General features: G+C 40.5%; 1 protein-coding gene across 1 annotated transcript in view; it reads right to left on the reverse strand.

Moving 5' to 3' along the window:
• Window positions 1-209: 209 nt before the first annotated feature.
• The window catches only part of LOC108792861 (coiled-coil domain-containing protein 162-like), a 37122-nt gene continuing 14378 nt past the window's right edge, over window positions 210-22953 (reverse strand). Inside the window, exons 8-20 of the mRNA XM_018563736.1 lie at window positions 21841-21961; window positions 20632-20741; window positions 19699-19848; window positions 19549-19602; window positions 13480-13647; window positions 12686-12838; window positions 12185-12319; window positions 10711-10863; window positions 8504-8713; window positions 5718-5838; window positions 3915-3971; window positions 918-1036; window positions 210-302 (exon numbers count right to left, since the gene is read on the reverse strand). Coding sequence (XP_018419238.1) covers window positions 210-302; window positions 918-1036; window positions 3915-3971; window positions 5718-5838; window positions 8504-8713; window positions 10711-10863; window positions 12185-12319; window positions 12686-12838; window positions 13480-13647; window positions 19549-19602; window positions 19699-19848; window positions 20632-20741; window positions 21841-21961 — 1644 coding nt within the window. The remainder of the gene's footprint in view (window positions 303-917; window positions 1037-3914; window positions 3972-5717; window positions 5839-8503; window positions 8714-10710; window positions 10864-12184; window positions 12320-12685; window positions 12839-13479; window positions 13648-19548; window positions 19603-19698; window positions 19849-20631; window positions 20742-21840; window positions 21962-22953) is intronic.

Below are 22953 nucleotides of genomic sequence, written 5' to 3' on the forward strand. Positions count from 1 at the left end.
TAGTAAGAAGCTCACAGTGTACAGTGAAATCAGAGTAAGCAATTTCAGTACAGAGGAGGATCTGCAAGACTGACGGTACAGCTGCAGTACAGCTTTAAGAAGACACAATGGAGGTTTGGAAGTAGGAGATAATAACTTATGTATTGAGTTCATGTACATATTACAGAACAATATTCATTGCATTATTAGCAACATAGAAATCACCAGTTTTATTTAGTATTCAGTCTTAATTCATGCAGTTGTGTGAGGATGGCGTGGGATGTGCCCTCCTCTAGATCTGATACTCTGCATCTGCTCGGTACCTAGGGGGGAAAAAAAATCATGTTATTCTACAAAAGGCTCCTATAAAGTAGCAGTACAATTCTTCGTCACAAACTAGTTTTGCTCAGACATCATTAACTTGTGATTCTTCCTCTGTATTCCCTTCTATCTTTATTGTGTATATACATATCTAGAGGTTGTACTTTTTTCTTTTCTTTTTCTTTTGAAGGAAACCAGTGAGGACAGAAACATGGAGAAAGGGATGAGTGAAATTGAAAGTTGTTCCTTTGCCTGAGTTTGACAGGGACATTTTTCCAAAATCTGCCATTTTGGTCAACAGAAGGTGAAATTAAGGTAGTTTTTGGTGTTTTTTTTTTTTTTAAAGGTCTTTAAATGGCTCCTGAAGGTTACAACATATTTTTTTTACATTATCTTTCACGTTCAGTGGTCACCAGGTCAAATAGAGAGGGTATATCTCCCTAATGTGGACGGAAAGCAATACAAACATGGTAGGTGTTCTAATCCCTCTCCACAAAAAAAAAGTTTGGGCTTCTATTGCACTTTAAGTACTGCATCTTTTATTTTTTTTGTAAATTTGTATGTGTGCATTGCATTTTTAGTATCTCATCAAACATGTTATTTTTACTAGTTCTCACAGTTTTTGGCCTCTGGAGTCTCATCTCTCTGTGGGTGCTTGTTCTAGGTTCACCTCTTGGACCATACTGGAGAATATCCCACGCTTCTTGGTTAAACATCAGCGGAGCAGCAAAAGTAACTAAAATATTACAAATATTACAAATACAAAGAAAGTTACAATGGCATATAAGCAGTTTATTGTGACCAGATGGCAGTTATGAATTAGAATCAATCACTAGAATGCACCCCTGCTGATCTTCTTTAAGGTTCCTTCTGGGAAGTTTAAAGAAGATCAGCAGGCACATTGTAGGTCAGGTAGAGTGAGAATTATGTCCAATGGCAGAGTCTATCATAGACAAGATTCATATCTCACCTTGTGACGGAAACAACTCCCATTTTAGATTTTTGTTGCACTCAAATGTTTTATTGAAGAAATATACTTATAAAACAATTAACAATGACAGAGCAAGAAAAATGTATAAATTGTGTATAGATACAATATTGATAACATCACAGAGCATGGATCCAAATAGTGAGTATGAACACATCAACAAGAAAGACCACAGTAAATACATCAAAGCTGATCCCAAGCATACAACGACTAACATCTACTGCCCAGTATTACTCAACAAGAAACATAGCTCGTACATTAATTCAAAAGTCAATAAGAAATTAAAAATGGTTGCAAAGAAGGTCCCGGCAAAGATACTAGTTTTGGTATTAGTGCTGATACTGAGTATTTGGGCGAGTACTTGCCCAAATGCTCTGATACTGGAACTTCTGATCAGAGGGAGATCTCCCTCTGGCATCACCGAGGAGGCATGGAACAGGCTTCCTTTCCAACTGGGGTCTGAGAGAACATGTTGGTATATTCGGAGGAATAAACAAATTCAGTCTAATAGTTTTATTGAATTTCTCCACCCTCCCTTTCTTAGACACAATCAGATCCTCCATTCACCAAATCTCATTTACCTTGGTCAACCACATAGTCGGGGGGCAGGATTGTCTCCACAGCTCTGGAATACAGCTCCTTTCCGCAATAAGCAAATGCGGGAGAGCCGATTTCAACCATGAAGTTTTGCCTATAGAATTATGATGTAACAGGAAAAAAAGCCGGATCCTCCAGCACCAGATAGTCCGTAAACCTTTTCAGCAAACTACTGACTTCAGTCCAGAATGGTCTGATTTGGCAATCCGAGAAGACATGTAGAATGGTGCTCTCAAAATTACCACATCTCCAACATGTGGAAGTACACAAGGGCATGAGGCGATGCAACACCGCTGGAGTACGGTACCACTGGGTATGTTTTGTTTTTTTTAATTATAGCTCCGTTGTTTGTATTTAATACAGATGGACATTTTATGAGCAAAGTTGAGAAGTCTATCTCTCTGGTCAGGGGAACACTGGATCCCCAAAGCCTGCTCCAATTTTCCAAAGAAAGGAGAAACGATCTCATTTTAGATTTGGTTCGAAATCCTTATATTGGAAAATGTATTCCAAAATTATAACTACAACTATGGTGGAAGACTTGAGCAACTACTGAGCTATCATAACCAGAGGACTGCTCTACACATCAGTTAAAGTGACACATCAGTTAAAGTGAATTAAGCACCATTCTACATGAAGGAGTTATATAAAAGAACTCTCGAGATTGGGTTAATATTATCATCACCTGTCAGTGCTAGTTTTTACACAGCTCTCCATACTAGTCAATCAAAAGATTCACATAGCAGTTGATTTATAAAGTGTTCACGTAGAGAACAGCTCTGCGAACAAGATTCACAGCACATTATAGTCATTACATGAAGCCAAGGAGCACAGGAATTCCCTCTGCTCCTTCTATAGTGTGGCCATAGTGTGCTGAGAATCTCATTCACAGAGCTGTACTCTATCTGGACAATTTATAAATCAACCCCTTTAGTGTTTGACTTTTACATTTATTTTATTATCATGCGGTACCAGTAAAAGCTCAGTAAGCAGGCCTAGCTCTGTAGCTCTCTTCCAAATGACATATTACTCCATGTGGACAATATTGTCCTTATGCCAAAGTGCAAGGCAAACCAAAAAACAAGTTCAGTACATCCCTGCAATACAGGCACATTTCCCCATGTTTTTTTCTTTTTAAAAATGCTGGAAGTACAGAACAATACCTGTTGAGCCTGCCAGAAATAGTCAGTTTTTAACTCTGAGCTGACAACCCCACCTCCTGTTACAGTGATGAGAAGAGAGGAAGGTATTCCAGGCAGGGCTGACAACACTGCTTGGAATTTCAAAGCACAGTAACCAAAAGTAGCCAGTCAGCCTATACTCTACTGGTGTATGACTAGTACAAGACATCCCGATTGGCTATGATTTACTATACAATTAGTACAAAAAAATATAGACTTCTTTCTTAATTACGTCTGATATATTTACAAGAAGGTATTTGGCATTTTGGTGGCAGAGAAGGGTCTGTTTTTGAAGTAGGTGACCAGTTTAAACAATATCTGAATGTCTGTCTTTATTATGGCAATGGGCATATATAGCGTATTTATATGCATTTTAATTTCATGCATTGTGGGTGAGCACAGGGGAGTTTGCCATCCCATGGTAACAAGCCTGAATAGTTGCCAGCTCTGGCTGGTGTTTCGCCCAGCTCACTGACGTCACTGGTTGCCAAGAGCTTGTTGGGACACCAGCCAGAGTGATGTCACTGGTTGCCAGGAGCTGGGTGGGACGGCAGCCAGAGCGTCCCTGGTTGCTAAGAGCTGGGCGGGGAGATGTGTATGGCCCTTATACATCTCCCCACCCAGCTCTTAGCAACCCTGGACGCTCTGTCCAGAAAGGGGGCAGCAGGCACACTGCAAACATTGTGCACCAGAGCGGCCATGCCACACTGCCTGCTGCCTCCCCCATGTGGCCCAAAGAGATGCCGTCTGAGGCAACAGCCTCAGGCTGCTTCATTATTGGGGTGGTTCTGGTCCTGGCAAAATACATAGTTATACATTGGCTTTTCAAATTAGATTATTCACATTACCTGCTGAATGACTTCTCATTTTGTGGGCCTGGATACAAGCTGATGTCTTCCTCATTCCTAAAGAAAGGTGAAAAGTCATTAGGGCAAATCGGACTTTTGTTGCCTTTCCTAATGTAGCTCATTAGATCAGCCCCTTAGATCAGAAATCGCCATAATAATGTACAGGTTTCAACAATAAGGCAGCCACAAATATTTTTAAACTGTAGCTAAGTTGGTGTTTCCCAGATTTGTCCTCAGGTCCCACCAACAGTACATATTTAGTTGGTAACTATACACAAGTGCATCAGTTAGAGGTTGATTTACTTAGGCTGGGCAGTCCGATCAGGTCAGTTTTTCAGGTGGATCTGATCAGACGCTCAATGTTTATCTATGGGCAGCCAGATCTAAACTGACGTGTGTCCCTTTACATCCAATTACCCCCGACTCCATCTAAGTCCAGAAAACCGAATGTAACAGAGTCTTGTTTCGGTGGACCTGATCGTAACAGATCGGGGTAATCTGATGTAAACGAACACATGTCCACTTACATCCAACCCCCCCGTAGACCTAACATAAGTTCGGTAAGTTCAGTTTTTTCCTCCAGGAGAGGTGCAGGAAAAAAACTGGATTGACACAGATGTTACAAAGGTGGCATCCGTTCCATACTGCTCTGATCAGAACTGATGGTGCTTGTCTGAAGGAAGAAATCATTTGAGCCACTAAGGTGACCAGACACCACACCCCAAAATGCATAATACAACTACAGAACAAAATGAAAATGGGCTTTGTATGTGTCATTCCAACAATGAAAGGAACTCAATACACATATACAAAACATCCCAATTAAATTAAACATATTAAAATAAAACAATGTTAAAATATATAAAAACATTGCTCATACTATAATATATACCAGCGACATCTTTCTTTACAATATTAATGACCTTGACCAAACATCACGCCTCCCTGGACCCCACCAGGACATTGTTCTTTACAATCATCTCAATATACTCTCTAATCATCAATGTACACATAGAAAAATGATATCAATCCATTCTTTTAGAATAAAATGAATCGCGCTTAGATGTGCAGTAGGTCCAGCCCTCTACATGTTTCGCCAAAGCTTCTTCTGGAAGATAGGAGGCAGCCATATTTAGAGCTTGGTGGTATATAAATCCACACACCCAGGGGAACGTCCCCCATCATCCAGGAGATATGCAGAGAGTGGGAAGTTGACAAAGATAGCAGATTAGGCAAACCTTGACAAACTTCTATCGATACCGAGAGTTGTACTCGTGAATAGAATTAGTCCAAAGAGATCTCTAAACAAGTGTTCGTCTACACCCTGTCCACACTATCATCCACCGCTGCATCTGACACAGCCAGGAACCAGCGGCTTGTGGTGTCTGTGGCCGGGTGGGCCTGTGGTCTGCATCCATAATCCCTTGTCCAAAGGGGGGGGAACGTCGGTGTCGAATGCTGTGGCGGGTGATTAGTATAGACAGATATAGATGGACACTTGTTTAGCGATCTCTTTGGATTCAGATCTCTCTGCATCTGAAATGCCAGCTCTGCCTCTTCTTACAGCTAGATCTTTTTTATCTCTTTTTTTGGATGTTTTATTCACATAGAATGAAGCAGGGGGTGTAAAACGCCATCTACTGCAACAGATAAAGTGAGACTTTATGGCAGGTTTAGCTTACCTCTGGATTTCCTGGAGGTATAAGAAGCCGGTGGGTGATTTGGTATGGCAGCACTGATCCATAACATGAAAATCTGTTGGGACTCGGGAGTGCACTTTTAATATCCTCATATTGCCCTTACCTATAGGTGTGTTTCTCAAAGAACTGGTCATTTCCATGTCACACACTTGAGTCTGCAACTCGTCCACACGCTGGAAAGCTTCTAGTTTTAGGGTTCTTTCCTGTATGAGCTGTGATTTTATCTGGAATGTTAAGCGGAATATGATTAAGTATGGCAGCTCCATAGCTTAGGGGCATTATAAAGCAGCACATCTGCCAAACATTCACTGCAGGTGAATCTTCCTGGTGCATGTGGTTGGTGAATGTAAGATGAAAGTCACATTCGATGCTTTATAAATATGCCCCTTAGTGTCTAACACTGTGGCCTTTGCTGCAATGGGGTCTTGGTTCAATTTCCACCTGGGACACTATCTGCATGTGTGTGTTCTCTAGCTCAGTGTTTTTCAACCTTTTTTGTGCAAAGGCACACTTTTTTCATGAAAAAAATCACGAGGCACAACACCTAATTAATTTGTGGTTCAGAGCTGTTATGAGGCGGAATGCAGAGATCTGCAAAGAAAGTCAGTGCTGGAAGAATGCAGAAGTGTGAATGTGTTGCACTCAATTGCTAAAAGGCAAACTGAATAAAAACAAATTGTTAGAATATTTCTAATAATGACATTTATAATTTCTTTAGTCATTTATTTTGTTTATATAATTTCTACAGAGCAGCAGTCATCTTGTACATACGATGTGTGTGTGTATACCGTGTTTCCCCGAAAATAATACAGTGTCTTATATTTTTTTTTGGCTCAAAAAAACACACTGGGTCTTATTTTCGGGGTAGGTCTTATTTTTTTAAAAATGTACAACAATCCAAAGTTAACGCAAATTCATATTAAATAATAAATAATCCAAAATGGCAAAGTTAAGAATAAGGGTGATCAGGACAATCAGCGGTGCTGTACGTTTCCAAAAGCAATTTGGTAACCAATCGCTGGCCAGAATGAGTGAAACGCACTTTCACTATTCATTCCTCACAGGCGGAGTGCATTTGGTATCACTCCGACACACACACAATATGTGAATAGGCTTGTAAAGCTGACCATACACTGCTTGAATTTTGTCCAAGTCCTGTTGACCAAAATTTGTCCAAGTCCTGTTGGCCAAAATTTAACCAGTGTGTGACCCCGTCGGGAACCCCTCCATTTGTCACAAGTTAATTTTTCTATTTTAGATTGCCGGCCGAACAATGACTGCATCAAATCAAATGCAGCTACTGTCCGCATATTGAGCAGCCACTGGAGCAGCAGCTTCTGGGTACAATAGCTTTGGGGGATTCTATACAGGGTGGATGAAGGAATACCTATTAGTGTATGGCCAGCCTTACAAAAAACTATGTTCTCCAAGACAACCCACCCAGCTTTCACCATGGCCACCAACCACCGTATCACAATTTGTGTGTTGAACTTTTTGTAACTCACAGGAAGCTGTCCCTGCCATGAAATGGCCAGCTGGTTGTGTTTGTCTGCCATGTGTTGCAGGGGGTTAATGCCATGTTACATGTTCGAAAGAACAGTTTAGTAACAATCTCAGATCATCTTTCTAACTACACAAAAACATTTTAAACTGAAATCTGTTTGCTGTGGTTTACATTAGGGATGCACCGATACCACTTTTTTAAGACCAAGTAAGAGTACCGATACTTTTGATCAAGTACTCGCAGATACTAATTACCGATACTTTTTCTTAAAGGGACAGGTCACATTTTTTCTAAAGCAATACAAACTAATGCTTTAAGGTCACTTTCTTAATATTATGATTCATGAGATGACGAGGGAGCATGACGCCGGCTTCCCAGCCAATCGGAATGCCGGGCGCTGCGTCATTACACGGTGCCCGGCTTTGCTAGCTTCCTGACCATTCGGGAAGCCGGGCAGCGCGCCATTGCACGCTACCCGGCTTCCTGATTGGCCGGGAAGTCGGCTCCATGCTCTCTCATCACAAGTTACGAGAGAGCATGGAGCCGTTTCCTAGCCAATCAGGAAACCGGGCAGCATGTAATGATGCGCTGCCTGGCTTCCTGATACAGGAAGTACTCGTGCTAGGTATCGGAGCATTTCGGCGAGTACGAGTACTCACCCAAAAATTTGGTACCGGTACCGATACTAGTATCGGTGCATCCCTAGTTTACATGATTACATGATTTCATTGAACTTACATTCACATCAAATATGGCGGATACCACAGTTCAGCTGGTTCATTTGTGAACAGGTAAATGGGTCTTTAGGATACCTTATTAGCTACTCTTAGTTTGCTGCTGACAGTATTGGTGCAGCAGCTCTCCCGCCTGTACTCCTCTCTGTGGTGCAGGTCTCTTACACATTGCAAGGAACTGCACATAGTGCACGGGCGAAGACAAGAGTGCAGCTTATACTGATGATGAAGCACACAGCCTTATGTCTGTAAAAAATAAGTCGAAGCAACTGAACTTGCTGTACTTTTCTTGAAGACGTTTCACTGGTCATCAGGATGACCAGTGAAACGTCTTCAAGAAAAGTACAGCAAGTCCAGTTGCTTTGACTAATTTTTTACAGATATACCATGTGACCTGGATGAATGAGAACCTTCACAGACTTATGGGTGTGCCACTTTATCATGGCACAGATAACCTAAAATATAGTGTGGCTCACTTTGCAGGTATAAAGTCTAGACACCTAGATAGGTCTACCTACAGCACTTCTCATCCACATCTACTGTTGAATGCTGGCCATTCTGATTTGGCAAAGCTTTAACACATCCCCATAGTGACAGTTTGCTTGTCCATCACAGTAACGTGGTGATAAAATACACATATGCAGCCCTTACCTGCTTTACTTCTTTTTTAACTTTACTTTTCTGCATCTGACTCATTTTAGATGATCTGTCCGCTTCTTCGGTGAGTGATCGCAGCCTCTGCTCCTTTTCCTCAATATTCATTACTAGTTTGTCCATACTGGCAGACATAATACTATCAAGCTGCTGTCTGCTTTTTGTCTCTTGAGAGTGTCTGTGCTCAGATTCCTCCAGTAGATGTTTCTATGAAGAGATATTATTTACATAAGGCTTGGTGTCACTTTCAGCATTTTCTAACCCATGTAGCCCCATATAATGTATATTTGCAATGTTATGTATTACCATGTTTATTTTGATGCAACATATGTTATTGCAGTAAGTACTTGTAACAAGCACTTTCTTTGTAGCAGAAGGAACAATTAATAGTGGGCATGAGTTCAGGGCAAGGGTAAAGTTCTTACACACAGCAGACTACATAAAGCTTGCCCTCCTTAAAGTGGCACTAAACTCAGTAGTTAAATCTTAAAAACGCATTCAAGAACCTTATCCATTAACAAAAATGTATCTTATTTGTGTATCACTCAGCTGTAGATCCTCAAATCTCTGAATTAGTGCTAAATGTCCTTCCTTCTGGAAAGTGGCTACTTTTGTTCCCCATAGCCCCGGTGTGTGTGTTGTAAATTAGCCACCACTCCAAGCTCACTACTGTGGAGACTATTATCTCAATACAAATGAGTAAACTACAGGTGAGATTGTAGTCCATCACAGGAGTGAGCTTGGAGCGGTGGCTACTTTACAAAACAAACAGGGAGCATAGAGAACAAAAGTAGCCACCCTACAGAAGGAAGGACAGTGTCAGCATGAATTAAGAGATGATTTGAGGATCTACAGGTGAACAATACACAAAAAAGCTACATTTTTGTTAAAGGTTTAGATACTCGAATGCATTTTTTGAGATTTACGCCTGAGTTTAGTGTCACCTTAACCTCCTAAGAGACTGGTTCTATCTCTTTGCCGCAAAAACCCTGCTAAATTAAAGGACAGCTCTTCTGAAGGGGCAGCTGGTAGACAAGCCTTCTTTTGTAGAATCCTGCACCACGACTACATAGTCTTCAACCCTTTCCCAGGTGAGGGATGAGGCATAACTGTCCCTAACAAATGGGCTCCTGTGCTCCCATATATACACATGCCACAACAGTGGACCCCTTTTTGACACAGATTGTGCTATTTATAGCACATTGGCATCCACCAAAATCTTGTGAGAACTCTGTGTTGAAAACTAGACAGGCTCTCCCAAGATGGTGTATGGAGCCCAATGTGAGAAGACACTTGGACCTATGATGGGGTCCCTCTAGTGCCAGTAATACACAGTGTTCATTTGACTGCTCTCTTTACACTGGAATGATAAGGCTGTATCACTTTTAAAACAGCTAACCCAATAGAGTGATTCCTTCTCTCTTCCTTTTCCATGGAAAGAATATAAGATTTTATGAATGAAGGAAAGGGAAGAGTGAACAATGCTCTTTTTGACTGTATGAGAGACAGAACTGTGATTTACAGTGCTGGAGGGCTACATTTCAGCTCTTACAGTAGTTACAGGGGTGAATGAGTTTTACCCAATGCTGATACCAGCTACATATGAGATGCCATCATTAGAGATAGTTTCTTTCTACAAGGCAAATGTCCAAAAATTGATTTTTTTTCTGGAGTTCCGCTTTAAAGTCTTATTGCATTAAATGTCTGGTGAAGAATTGACTTCTGTGGATGCAGCAACATACAAAAAGTGGTTGGAACATGGATTTACAAAACAGTATATGCTATATAATAACAGCCAATACATGGACTGAACATATAATGCTGCTGTGAATAAGAGATGTGGCATGTCGGTGGCTGCACTGTTTTGCCTTACAGGGACCTCTGCACACTGTTGTTCATTCTCTTATATAGACCATCAATAGTTGGAGCTACTAGTGATTTTAAACACAAAGACTTGTAATTCACAGGTAATAAGTATATTTTATTCTGTAATTGGTCATCAGGAAAACAACACATATATCCATTAGGGGGGCTACAGATCAGTTGTAAGACACTGTATTTGAAATATAAAACACTGTAATTAAGCAGATGTTCATAAATCAAGATTGTATACGAAAATCTCTGGAATTTAAATGCAACACAATTTTCTGTCCTACCTGCAAAATATTAGACTTCAAAAAAAGCTTGGAATGTGAATAATGTACCTGTCTGATCAGCTGTTGTTTTACTTTGCTGACATCAGCTTGTGTCCTTGACAAGGCTGTCCTTGCTACCAAGAGCTCCTGACGTAGCAAGGTCACCTCTTGCTCCATTCTCAGCTTTAACTTCAAGCCTTCTTTCTTGTCCTGAACAGCTTCCTGGAATGACAGGATAGATCATACAGCTACAGACAAGATTTATATGGTGTCCTTCACTCTGGTCACACAAGATCATAGAGGGGAAAAGTCACAGAGAACAAAAAGGTTTTATATACTGTAGAGGACGGCAAGGCTGGGTCCTGGATGGGCAATATTTATCACCCCTATTTGAGTTGTGGTCCCTTTAAGGACAGCCGCAGGGTTAACCTTCCTGCCCCAGGAAGGGGTTTAAAGGTCGGCAACTCCCAGAGAAGTGTGTGTGTGTGTGTGTGTGTGTGTGTGTGTGTGTGTGTGTGTGTTGCTGGGCCTTGCTGGGCCTTGCTGGAAGGACTTCACATTACAATCTAATCTACTACGTGGCAATGTTTAACAACTAGAAATGGTGATTACAAAAGCCAAAAATCAGTCATGGATAGAATATCAAAATTGGAAACTCAATATTAAAATATCTGATTCTAGGGGAAAAAATTACTTTAAGTGACACTAAACTCAGCAGTTAAATCTTAAAAATGCATTCAAGTACCTTAACTATTAACACAAATGTATCTTATTTGTGTATCACTCATCTGTAGATCCTCAAATCATCTCTGAATTGGTGCTGACACTGTCCTTCCTCCTGGAGGGTGGCTACTTTTCTTCCCCATGGACCCTGTGTGTGTTGTAAAGTAGTCACCGCTCCAAGCTCACTCCTGTGATGGACTACGAACTCATGTTTAGTTAGCTAATTTGTGTTGAAGTTTTAGTCTATCACAGGAGTGAGCTAGGAGTGGTGGCTACCTTATAACACACACACGGACCATGGGGAACAAAAGTAGGTACTCTCCAGAAGGAAGGAGAATATCAGCATCATTCAGAGATGATTTGAGGATCTACAGCCGGGTGATGCACAAAGATACAAGTTTGCTAATAGTTAAGGTAATTAAATACATTTTTAAGATTTAACTCCTGAGTTTAGTATCACTTTTTTATCTATTGGGTTCCTAGCTGCAATTTGCCCTCTTCTTCTAGGTATTTCTAAACTGTTCTCAAATGACAAACTTTCTATGGGCAGAAGTGAAGAACATACCACAGATGTTTCTGGACCTTCTAGCTACAAAGGCAATTCTGAGCTAAGTAATGCCCTTGAAGTTGGCATTAATGTAATTAATAGCATTGGCCACGTAGCTGATTGGCAGACGATTGTTGCCATTATTGAAGCCCTGGATGAAAGTATACAGTATATTAGCATGTGTTTGTATAATTCCAAGCTGCTGCCCACAATAGTAGAAAGATGCTAAGTTTCCATAAGGACTGGAAACCCAAAATCCAACTTATTACATACCTTTTCGGCATTTCTCAGCTTCTGCCGCAATCGTCCTTCTTTGGCTGTGATCTTCCATTTATTCAAAGCTTTGAGTTTGCATATTAAAGCTTGTAGCTGGCTGTTCTCCTCCCATAGAGACTGTAGCCTGTCATGCTAATTAATATATACAAAATTGTTAAACATATTCCTTTTTGTACAGCACTGGTGTATACATTTCTCACTAAATCTTTCTGCCATACAGATGTAATCCATCAACTGCATGGTCAGACAAGTTATTATATTTTCTGATTTCTCAGAGTTAATGATAAAGTGCTTTTCACCTTTATTCTCAGGAGTCATGTATACTGTCAGGAGGCCTTCTACCTCAAATAACCATTACCAGCATTGTACTGAAGGAACACTGGAGTGTCTGAGCCACTTGAGAAAGGTGTCTTTGTGAACTGAAAAGGTTTCCAGTTTTTTTTCAATCAAAGAAGAAATACCATAAAAATGCAATAAATCTTGCGGTCAGCAACTTACCATTGATAATGTGTTTTTTAAAGCGCTCTCATTTTTAAGTGAGCTGTGTTTTTTTCTCAAAAGAATCATGTTGTCCACACCTTCTTTTCGAACGTCACTGATGAGTTCAGTCACTTGTTTGTGCATGTTAATATGATAGCCTTCTATTTTAGACTGAAAAATAAGCACATAGATTGTATTAGAAAGGCTGTGTGACATTATCAACGATCAGGGGTAAGAAACCTGAGCACTCCAGCAGTAGCAAAACTACAAAGCCCATTGTGCTGTTTCCTCTAGGAATCATACCTTCATCACAGCAGGCAATGCTGGATTTGCTGGGCGAGTATGTATGGGTGAGTATGTTTTCTGAAGAAAACCCTGCCTAACAGGTAAGAGGGGATAAAAAAAAAAATACTTGGTGGGGAGGGACGGGGTTCCTTTATAATAATATGGATACATATTTACTGATAATCACAACCACAGCTTTTTACAGTGAATGCAGTAATGTGAAGAGCAATGTTTTCCGATGTACACTATATTCCCTGCTCCCTTATCCTACAATTTAAATGATAAACTATAATTTTGTATCTACGTTTTCATAAATAAAATATTAAATCCTTTGCACACATTTTTATAAGGTGCTAAATAGTGATCCTTTAATGGTCATAATCAGTGAATCTCCTCTACATGGCATGAACTGTTGCTCCATATCAAACAGCATGTTATACAGAGATGAGATTTACAACTGACATTTATAGCGAGCATACTGAATGCAAACCAAGTACAGTTACTGACACAGATTAGACATTACTCACCTTTAAAGATACACAAGCAGCAAAAAGAGTCCTTACTAAGGCTTCATATTCATCCTGCACCTGTCTCCTCACCACTTGGGTAGCAGCAATAGCTTCTTCTTCCATATCTTGAAGCTTAGCTCGGAGAGCTGTTATTTCAACTAAGAGATCATGGCTTATGTCAGCGGTCTATGGAAAGTTAAAGGATATTGTTTTGAATGTAAAATATAATTGGATTGAGGATGTTGGCTTGAACTAGTCAGACCTATGGTAAAGGAAATCATTCTGGTTTTAGATGTCCTTATTTATTTATATATACTGCAAATGCATGCTGGAAGGTTAATTGTAGACATGTGCGCCGGCAAAAAATTTGTTTCGTTTATTTTTCATTCAGATTTTTCATTAATTCATTTTTCAGGATTTGGGTCCGAAAGTCAATTGGTTTTCGCATTCGGACGAAATCCGAATTTTTGTTAGCGGTAGTACAAATTTACGCTACAAACAAAGTTTAATTGCTGTAAAGTGGCATTAGACAAAAAAAAAAAGTGTGTGAGGTTCCCCCAAAAGTCATACCAGGCCCTTTAGGTCTGGTAGGAGTTTTAAGGGGGGAACCCCATCCCAAAAGATGGGGAGGGAAACGTGGGGTCCCCCAAAAATTCCTGCCAGACCCTTGATCCGAGCACAGGCCCGGCAGTGGGAGGGTGTCCCCATGCTGATGGGGACAAGGGTCTCTACCCTGACCCAGTGGCTGTGGGGGTCTGCGGGCAGGGGGGCTTATTTGCATTGGGTTACCCCTTTAAATTAGGGGGGCACCTAATATAAAAAAGTAAATATTTAAAAGTAAATGTAAATAAACACACCACACATTTTGGAAAAGTCCGATGTAATCCAGCGCCAATCACAATGAACGACGCTCGCCGACTCGAAATGAAAAAAGTCCCACAGCACGACAACCTGTTCGAACCCAACGAAGACTCGCTGCAAAATGACAGCTCCGGCACGAGTGTGAATGCTCCCGAATGCCATTCGGGTCTGGGAGCCAAGGTGTCATAATACTATTTATTGTATTCAACTTGCTTGTCACGCTCCTTACTAAATGTCCCGTGTAATGGGAGGGTGCTCGTAGTGACTGCGGATGGCACTCACCTGTCACGGCAGAGAGCTGTGACAGGATCTGAAGGTGAGCGAGCGATGGTATGTGTTCGCTCACCTCCCAATCTACTGAGCAGACCTGTGACGGTCTCATTGTCACAGGTCGGCCAGAACTATGAGGTGAGTGAAAAGCACTCACCTCATAGTTCTCTTTTAAAGATTATTGGCAGATAAACAAGCGTTTAGGGCTAAGCCTGATGAAGGGACCCTGTTCGGCCCCGAAAGCACTTGTTTATATGACGAGAAGCTTCAATAAATATTATTCATATGACACCTCGGCTCCTAGACCCGAATGGCATTCGGCAGCTCACGAATAGCATTCAGGGAATGCTATTCGTTTTGATGCATTTTTGATGCATTCCGGTCCGTTTTGTTTGTTTTGCCTAAAATGTCCAGTGCATTTCAGAGAGTTTGCATGTGTTTTTGATGCATTTGCATGCGTGTTGGTGCATTCCAGAGCAGAAAAATGGGGCATGCTGCAGTTTTTACACATGCATTGGAACTGAACGCAGTGGTGTGAACTAGAGCCCAAAATACCATTGGAATACATTGGATGCATTTTTAAAGCATTCTTAAACTGCTCTGCTCCGCACTTGGTGTGAACAAGCCCTAACACTCTCTCACAAATGACTCATCTCACTTGTGATTTCTTATGTAAACTTTTACTTATCTTCCCTATACATCAGAGGCTGCTGTCGGGGCCATCACTGATAATTTGATACTACTTGGACTGAAGACATCATGCTTTTATATCTTTCATTTTGTTACATTTACTTTGTTTATTTGTTAAATTCACTTAGCTGTGACACATCAACTGATACAAAAAAATCTAGAAGCTACCTACAAGTGACTGCATGGGCAAGATACTTAAATCACGTTGATAAACATTTAGCAGAAAAAAAAAAGTCCTCAGTATAATTATGTTGTATACTTATATAAATGTATACTTTGTCATTTACAATTGAATCTGAAATGAATGGAAAGGTAATCAAACAGGATTGTAACCAGCTTTAATTAACTATTTCTTGATGGTTGATCAGAAAACTTGATTCACTTTAAGTGAAGCTGAATAAAGAAGCTGATGTATGTCTGGTATGCATTTTCATTTAAAATATGTTTCAAAGTGACACCAGTTTATTTGTCACATAAAGTCATACATTTCAAGGATGAATTCTTATCCCGGCTTTGCATGCTAGTCAACTGCAGCTTCAAGTCTACACCTGGACTTTAAACCTGTTAGGTATTTGTTTGGTAGCAATAAACAGATTTCATATGTTTGGCCAATGATTTATAGACCCATGTACAGCTACAGCAACTCAGCTACGTCTTTTTCTAACGTTTCTACATTGACTGCTTTCCCTTTTGTTTTATTACACAATTAGTGGGAAGTACCCCTAAGCAACCAGTCAGGGGAAGATGTGGCTAGCCTGCATATTTATAAGAGATTAAACCTAGTTACTATGGGAAACAGCACAATATGATAATGGGAATACCTAAAAGTACACAGGTGTGCAGTTATTGAACTGTGTAGTGTGTTTCCTGTGATTGGACTGAATTTCAGTCATATTTATATACCATGAAGCCTCTTACAGTGCCAGTCACTACATTTTTTTTCTTCATCTGATACAAGACTGTGGTCTCTCTGTTATAACATATGCATGGTTTCATAATTTCATCCTTACATTAGATAGCTCTATGTGGATTTTCCAATAGGTGTGGGCCTGCAGGTAAGGTTTTTTAGCCAACCAGTGACTGATACTGTCCTTCCTTCTCCAAGATTGCTCCTGTGATGGATCTACAATCTCAATACAAATCAGTAAACTAAAGGTGAGATTATATTCCATCACAGAAGTGAGCTTGGAGCAGTGGCTACTTTATAACATACACATGGTTGCTGCCACTTTTTGTATTTGGTATGTCTGTGCATGGCTCTGCCCACACTGTTGCACCATCCATTCACAGGATCTGCAAATGATAACAACTATAAGCCCTGTCTGCCACTGCGGCAGAGGGACTCGTAGTTCTCAGTGTAGTAAAAGTTTAATTCACACCTCCTCCCATCCCTGTAACTAAAAGTCGGTATAGACAGGAGTTGGGAGGAAGAATCTGCAGGAGCCGGAACATTTTATCCGTGATCTACTAATCACAGTTGCAAAGGCTCTAATACAAACCTATAATAAATGCAAATTGATATTTTATTAATATGTGTGCATTTGATATTTTATTTGCAAAAGTGGACTATGCTTTTAACTGCTCTTGCAGCTTGATGAATCAGAGCTTATGTGTTATCCTTAACTTTCAGGTTTTCGTAAAATGTGTACAAAAGACAGGAGAGAAATAAATATTAGACAACATAAAGAGTAGTTTGGAATGCATTTGTCAGCTTAACATACGAATCTGTATGTTAAGCTGACAAATGCATTCCAAACTATTGCAGATCATTTGTATGCATCTGATGACAGGAGAGGTATGAGAGATTTAACCTTAAAGGAGAACTATGAGGTGAGTGCTTTTCACTCACCTCATAGTTCTAGCCGACCTGTGACAATGAGACTGTCACAGGTCTGCTCAGTAGATCGGGAAGTGAGCGAACACATACCGGCGTTTGCTCACCTCTTGATCCTGTCACGGCTCTCTGCCGTGACCAGGGGAGGGGCTGGATTCCCCCCCTCCCCGCTCCGATCCGCCAGCGTTGACTGGCGGAACGGACGTGGGAGGGGGCGGGTACAGCTGGCTCTGCCTCTAGATCTGTCACAATTGTCGGGATCCGCTTCAGCTGCGGCTTCTCAGTATACCGCGAGCAGCAGCTCGCGGCTGCGGCGTCTCAGTATACCGCGAGCTACAGCTCGCGGTATACTGAGCTTAGGGTGACGGGAGGACGCTAGTTTGTGTCCTCCCGTTGCCCTAAGGAGAACTATGGGGAAAAGCCTTAACCCCATAGTTCTCCTTTAAGAAACCTTATACTTTTTAATGTTATTTGCTGCTCTGTTACAGACGTGCTCATGTAAAAGTATAATAACGCTGATCTCGGTATGAACTTTTATAGTTCCTTTCTCTAAGCACACAAGTAATGACGTGCAGATCTTGGTACATATCATACTAAAGGTCAAAGTTTCAGGACAGTCATTCAACAATGTAAGACTGCCAGGTTTAGCTGAAATGTAGGTCAGGATTTGCTGGAGAAAGAATGTTATCCCTAAATACATGAAAAGCCAGTTTTTAAAATAGTTTTGTCAGGTGGTGTTAACACAACATGAAAACACAATGTCCTACACCTCCGGAAAAATGCACATTAGCATATCAGTGTCTGCTTCTCCACAGGAACCAATAATTTACATCATTATAAAAACTGTTGTCATGAATACATCTTTTAAAGTAAACCCTTAGAGAGACTATGAAGGCTTCTGTTGCTGACCTGCCAGTGATCCGATGGCCTTAATATTTTCTGTCTATCCCTCCCAATATCCCAACAATTATCCCCCTAGCAACAAAGCATTTGTGTTTAGTGTTCCAAACATAAGTAAGAACTGTGTGTATACATGGAGAACATTCATCAAAGTAAAATAATGCCTATGTCGCTCAGTAGCAACTAATGAGTTTCAAACATGTACTTTGAAGTGCATGCACTATGGCATTTTAAAGGGCGTATTTGATTACTATGGTAAAACTCTAATAGTATAAAATCTATAATATACAAAACTCTTGCACAACTGTACTAGGTGGAGGCCTTGGCAATATTTTATAGAATAAGCACATAATACTCTAAATGGGTGCTCTGTATATTGCATAAATGCATGCACATACCATTGTTCTAGGGAATAAAGATATCATTGGTGTGCATGTATATAAATATCTGCTGTGTATATACTGTATATTGTGAGGCACTGTTTCTAAAATACACATGGTGAGGGGCTCCAGGGTTTATGGCTAATGTGAAGCAAACAAATGTTTTGTTATCTTAGAATCTTATTAAGTTTGGTTTAGGGTCCTGGAGCCTTTTGGTTGGAAATTAGCCTCCATTCCTAGGTCCACATCATACCTGGTAGCCAGACCTCTTTTTTAGTCTCAGCAGTCTACAGGTCTTTATATATGAGTTGACTGATACTAAGGGCTCTCTCTTTTGCTTTCTCTGCTGTGAGAACCTGCTGCTGGGTGAAAAGCCTGATAGAATACTATAAATGGTACACATGCTGCTTGTTTGTTTTGGGGAACACAATTGGTGGGCACCTGGGTAGTCAGGAACTGACCTGAATTTAGTTAGTAGGTCACATGAGCAGATGTATAGTGTGTTTTATGCTATGAGCTGTAGCCCTCCTGCTTCAAAATTGTTTGCTGCCTTTCTGAATAAAAGTGCAGGACAAACCAGCTTTGACTGTTCCTGGATGTTTACCCCTGCCAATACCAGTTTAAAATGTCCTGTTACAACCTGGTACTCAGATGCAGCAGGCACCTAAAAGAGACAGACTCCTACTGTTGAACAAAATAGAGAAGCTTGTAAAACAGCTGGTATTGGCAAATGCCAACCAGCAAGACATGAACAGCTTAGCTTCCCAGCAGATGCAGCACCTGACTGTAGCCGACCAGGAATCCTCAGAGATCCTCCTTAGAGCAACAAGTGATCCTGTCTCTACAGCAGAAGATACAGGCCCTGTTAGAAAGGCAGTCAGGTGGTGCAGGGGTCGATCTCTAAATATATATTTTACCAGGGAAAGATGTGGTGCAACATGTTTCTTCTACACAGATGCTGGGATTGCGATGTGCTAATCCATATATTAACCGATTTTAGAAACTAGCCCTATCGACATATATTAGGGGATTAAGGTTAGCAAATTGCACCATGATATCTACCAGAAAGCAGGTTGTTGGAAAGCTTATGTGTACTTATCTATGAGTTATAGCGATGCAGTATGTTTGGAAAAGACCAAACCTTTGACATACCTCATAGAGTTCATTTTCATTTCTCTTCTGCTCTCCTGTTACTGCAAGCATCTCCTGTTACAAATTATATATTATAAGTAAATGAATAGCTTGATTTCATATCATATCAATGAGTAATCTGTGTTTCCAGTGCTTCATAAAGGGACACACCTGCTCTTTCTGGTACAACAGTTGATGTTCTTGTTGAAGAAGGTTTTCATAAAACATGGAGTAGGCCTCAAAGTTGCTCCGCTCTCTCGCCATTATATTAGAAGCCAGTGATGTAAGACAATGTTCTACATGTTCCTTTCTAAAGCTCACCTATAAAAATGCATGACAATAATAATAACCATGATGAAGAAATAAAGAATAGAAATAAAATTACATAAAACATTATAAAACATTGTTATTTTACACAATTTTTATAAAAGTGGCAAGTAGTTTCAAACATGACACAAAATTATCCAATAAAGAAGTACAAAGAGCACTGATGACTAATGCAAAGTAGAGCAGCCCATAAAGGCACATTCATTTATTGACATCAAATCAATGAGCACTTCTGCTGGCAAAAGCTCTGCTCTGCTCTATATTGACAGTACTATAAAAGAAAGTAAAGGTGCCCATACACCTTACGATTATCGTACGATAATCGTATGCGATCGACTTTTCGAACGACAATCGTACGCGTGAATAGAGTGCCCGAACCGACATTACTGTACCGTCGTACGACTTTTGACGGTCAAGCATGTTTGAAAACTTTGGTCGATCGTACGATTGTCGTAAGGTTGCTGGCGTTTCCGTCCGTCAAAAGTCGTACGATCTACACTGCGCATGCGCGAACGAAAATACGACAAATCAATTACTGCATTTCGTCCAGGAGCTTTTCGTTAATTACGGCTAAATTAATCTTGCGATCATCGGGGCAGGATGGGGCTGCTGTACCAAAATCGTACGACTATTCGATCATCGGACGAAACGTTTCGTCCGATAATCGTAAGGTGTATGGGCACCTTTAGGGATACAATAAAGATTTATTTGCCAATATAACCATATATGAGTTTTGTCAAAACATTTTCTTTAAACCTGATGCAAAGACCTTTTTACCTCTGTCGAGTTATCATGATGTTCACTCTTTAGCTGCTGTACAAATTCTTCCACAATTTGAGGCCTATCAGGAAAGAAGTTCTCTTTTATAGCTGGTTTCTTCCACAAATCTAGTGAATTGAATGGAAAAAAACAATAAACATGAAAAAATAAAGTTAAGCTGATTCATTTTTTATCCTACATAATTGTAAATATTTAACACATACAGTATACAGAATATGCCAGTTTGGATAGTTTCTATATTTTGTAAAGGCTACTACTATTAATAAAAATAGTATGTGTAACCAAATAAATGATGGCACTCTGCCAAAGGATACAAAATTATTTTATATTCCATTAAAATAAGGTACAACAGGCGGTAAGATCTCTAATGCATTTCATGCTTAGAAGTGCCTACTTTTATATATATATAAAGTCTAAACATGAAATGCAAGATTTTTTTAATTGTTTACGATAACTGTGTAAACAATATAACATTAAAGGAGAACTATGGGGTTAAGGCTTTTCCCCATAGTTCAATCTTAGGGTAACGGGAGGACACAAACTAGCGTCCTCCCGTCACCCTAAGCTCACTATACTGCGAGCTACAGCTCGCGGTATACTGAGACGCCGCAGCTTAAGCGGATCCCGACAATTATGTCTGGATCCGCCCAGCTGCGTGAGTGACAGCTGGCTCTGCCTATCTAGAGGCAGAGCCAGCTGTACCCGCCCCCTCCCCCGTCCGTTCCGCCAGTCAGCGCTGGCGGATCGGAGCGGAGAGGGGGGAATCCAACCCCTCCCCTGTCACGGCAGAGGGCTGTGACAGGATCGAGAAGTGAGCGAACGCCGGTATGTGTTCGCTCACCTCCCGATCTACTAAGCCGACCTGTGACAGTCTCATTGTCACAGGTTGGCTAGAACTATGCGGTGAGTGAAAAGCACTTATCTCATAGTTCTCCTTTTAATATGCCACAATAAAATAGTATTTAAATATCTTATTTCCCACAGCTTCCATTTAGTTAAATTGATGCATACGGTAGGAAGCATATACTGTATTTTTATTCCATTAGTAAAGCTGTACAACAATGGTGTGGGATTATTAAAAGAAAAGTGACAAGTGTCATAGTTTTGTAATGGTATTTCAGTTATCATTACATCACACATACTGTTCTGTCCTAAATTTGCCCTGAACAGAAGTTATACCTCATTGAGCTGTTTCTCAGTTCTCACCTGTCGGAAGCCCTCTTCCTTCTCTTGTTCTTTCAGATATCACTAATGTCATCTCTTTTGCAATCTTTTTCTGTACATCAAGGATCATATCACTTTCAAAGCTTTCAATTATTTTCTGAAGCTGGAAAAAAGATCTTCAGTTAACATTAGGGTTGCACAGATACCAAGTACGAGTACATGTACCGATACTTTTGAGCTCCAAGACTACACTAGAGAAAAAATTAAAAAATTAGGAGGCAGCTGTCATTTGTAAGGAGCACACGGAGCTCCTGGGATTTGTACATCTCTGTTTTAATGTACGATTTTGTTTTTATAAATATAAATAAAGGGATGCACAGATACCAGTTTTGCGAGTACGAGTACTGGTACTTGCCGAGTACTTACAAGTACGAGTACTGATACATTTTTGTTTATTGTCATGTGACAGTTTTTCTAAAACAATACAGACTAATGATTTCAGGACAGTGGTGGAGCGCCAGAGCCAGGTCCCAGCTGCAACCCTGGTAGTTCTCTTGAAAATGCCAAGTATCTGCACTGGTACTCAAAAAGTATCTGTGCATCCCTAGTTAACATGTAGCACAGCTATACACTGGTCTAATAACTGGAAGTCCAGTGTCTTTATTAAAGTTATTCTATGAATAAAAGCCTAGCTCGATCTTGGGCAAAAAGATTAGTCCTGGATCCCCAAGCATCAGATAAAAATAAAAACTTTGGTCTGGCTGCTATAATTATCCTATCTCCAGTGCTTTCACCTTCTAAATCACCTGCTCAGGGTTTCAGTGCCCCTACATTTCCAGATGTAATGATGCCCAGTGTAATTCGTGTAAACCCAAAAAAAATCAAGCCGCAGTGGACTCATAGAAGAATGCTGCAGGGAGTCGAGCCACCCCATTACAGCATGTGGCGCTGCTCACTAGAGCACTTAGGATCCATCCACTGCTGGAGGAGATGAGGGCAAAAAGGACCTGTGTCTTCACTGGACCCGATTGGAGATATCTTGACAAAAAGTTAAACATATTGTTGTTTATTTTTTTTTTAAATCTCCAATAGTGGGAAGTAGGCAAATGAAGGGGATAGGGGCACCGAAGGCTGGACTTTAATAATATGATGATT

Source organism: Nanorana parkeri, unplaced genomic scaffold, assembly GCF_000935625.1.
Source record: "Nanorana parkeri isolate BGI_ZX_2015 unplaced genomic scaffold, ASM93562v1 scaffold691, whole genome shotgun sequence".
NCBI classification, from domain to species: Eukaryota; Metazoa; Chordata; class Amphibia; order Anura; family Dicroglossidae; genus Nanorana; species Nanorana parkeri.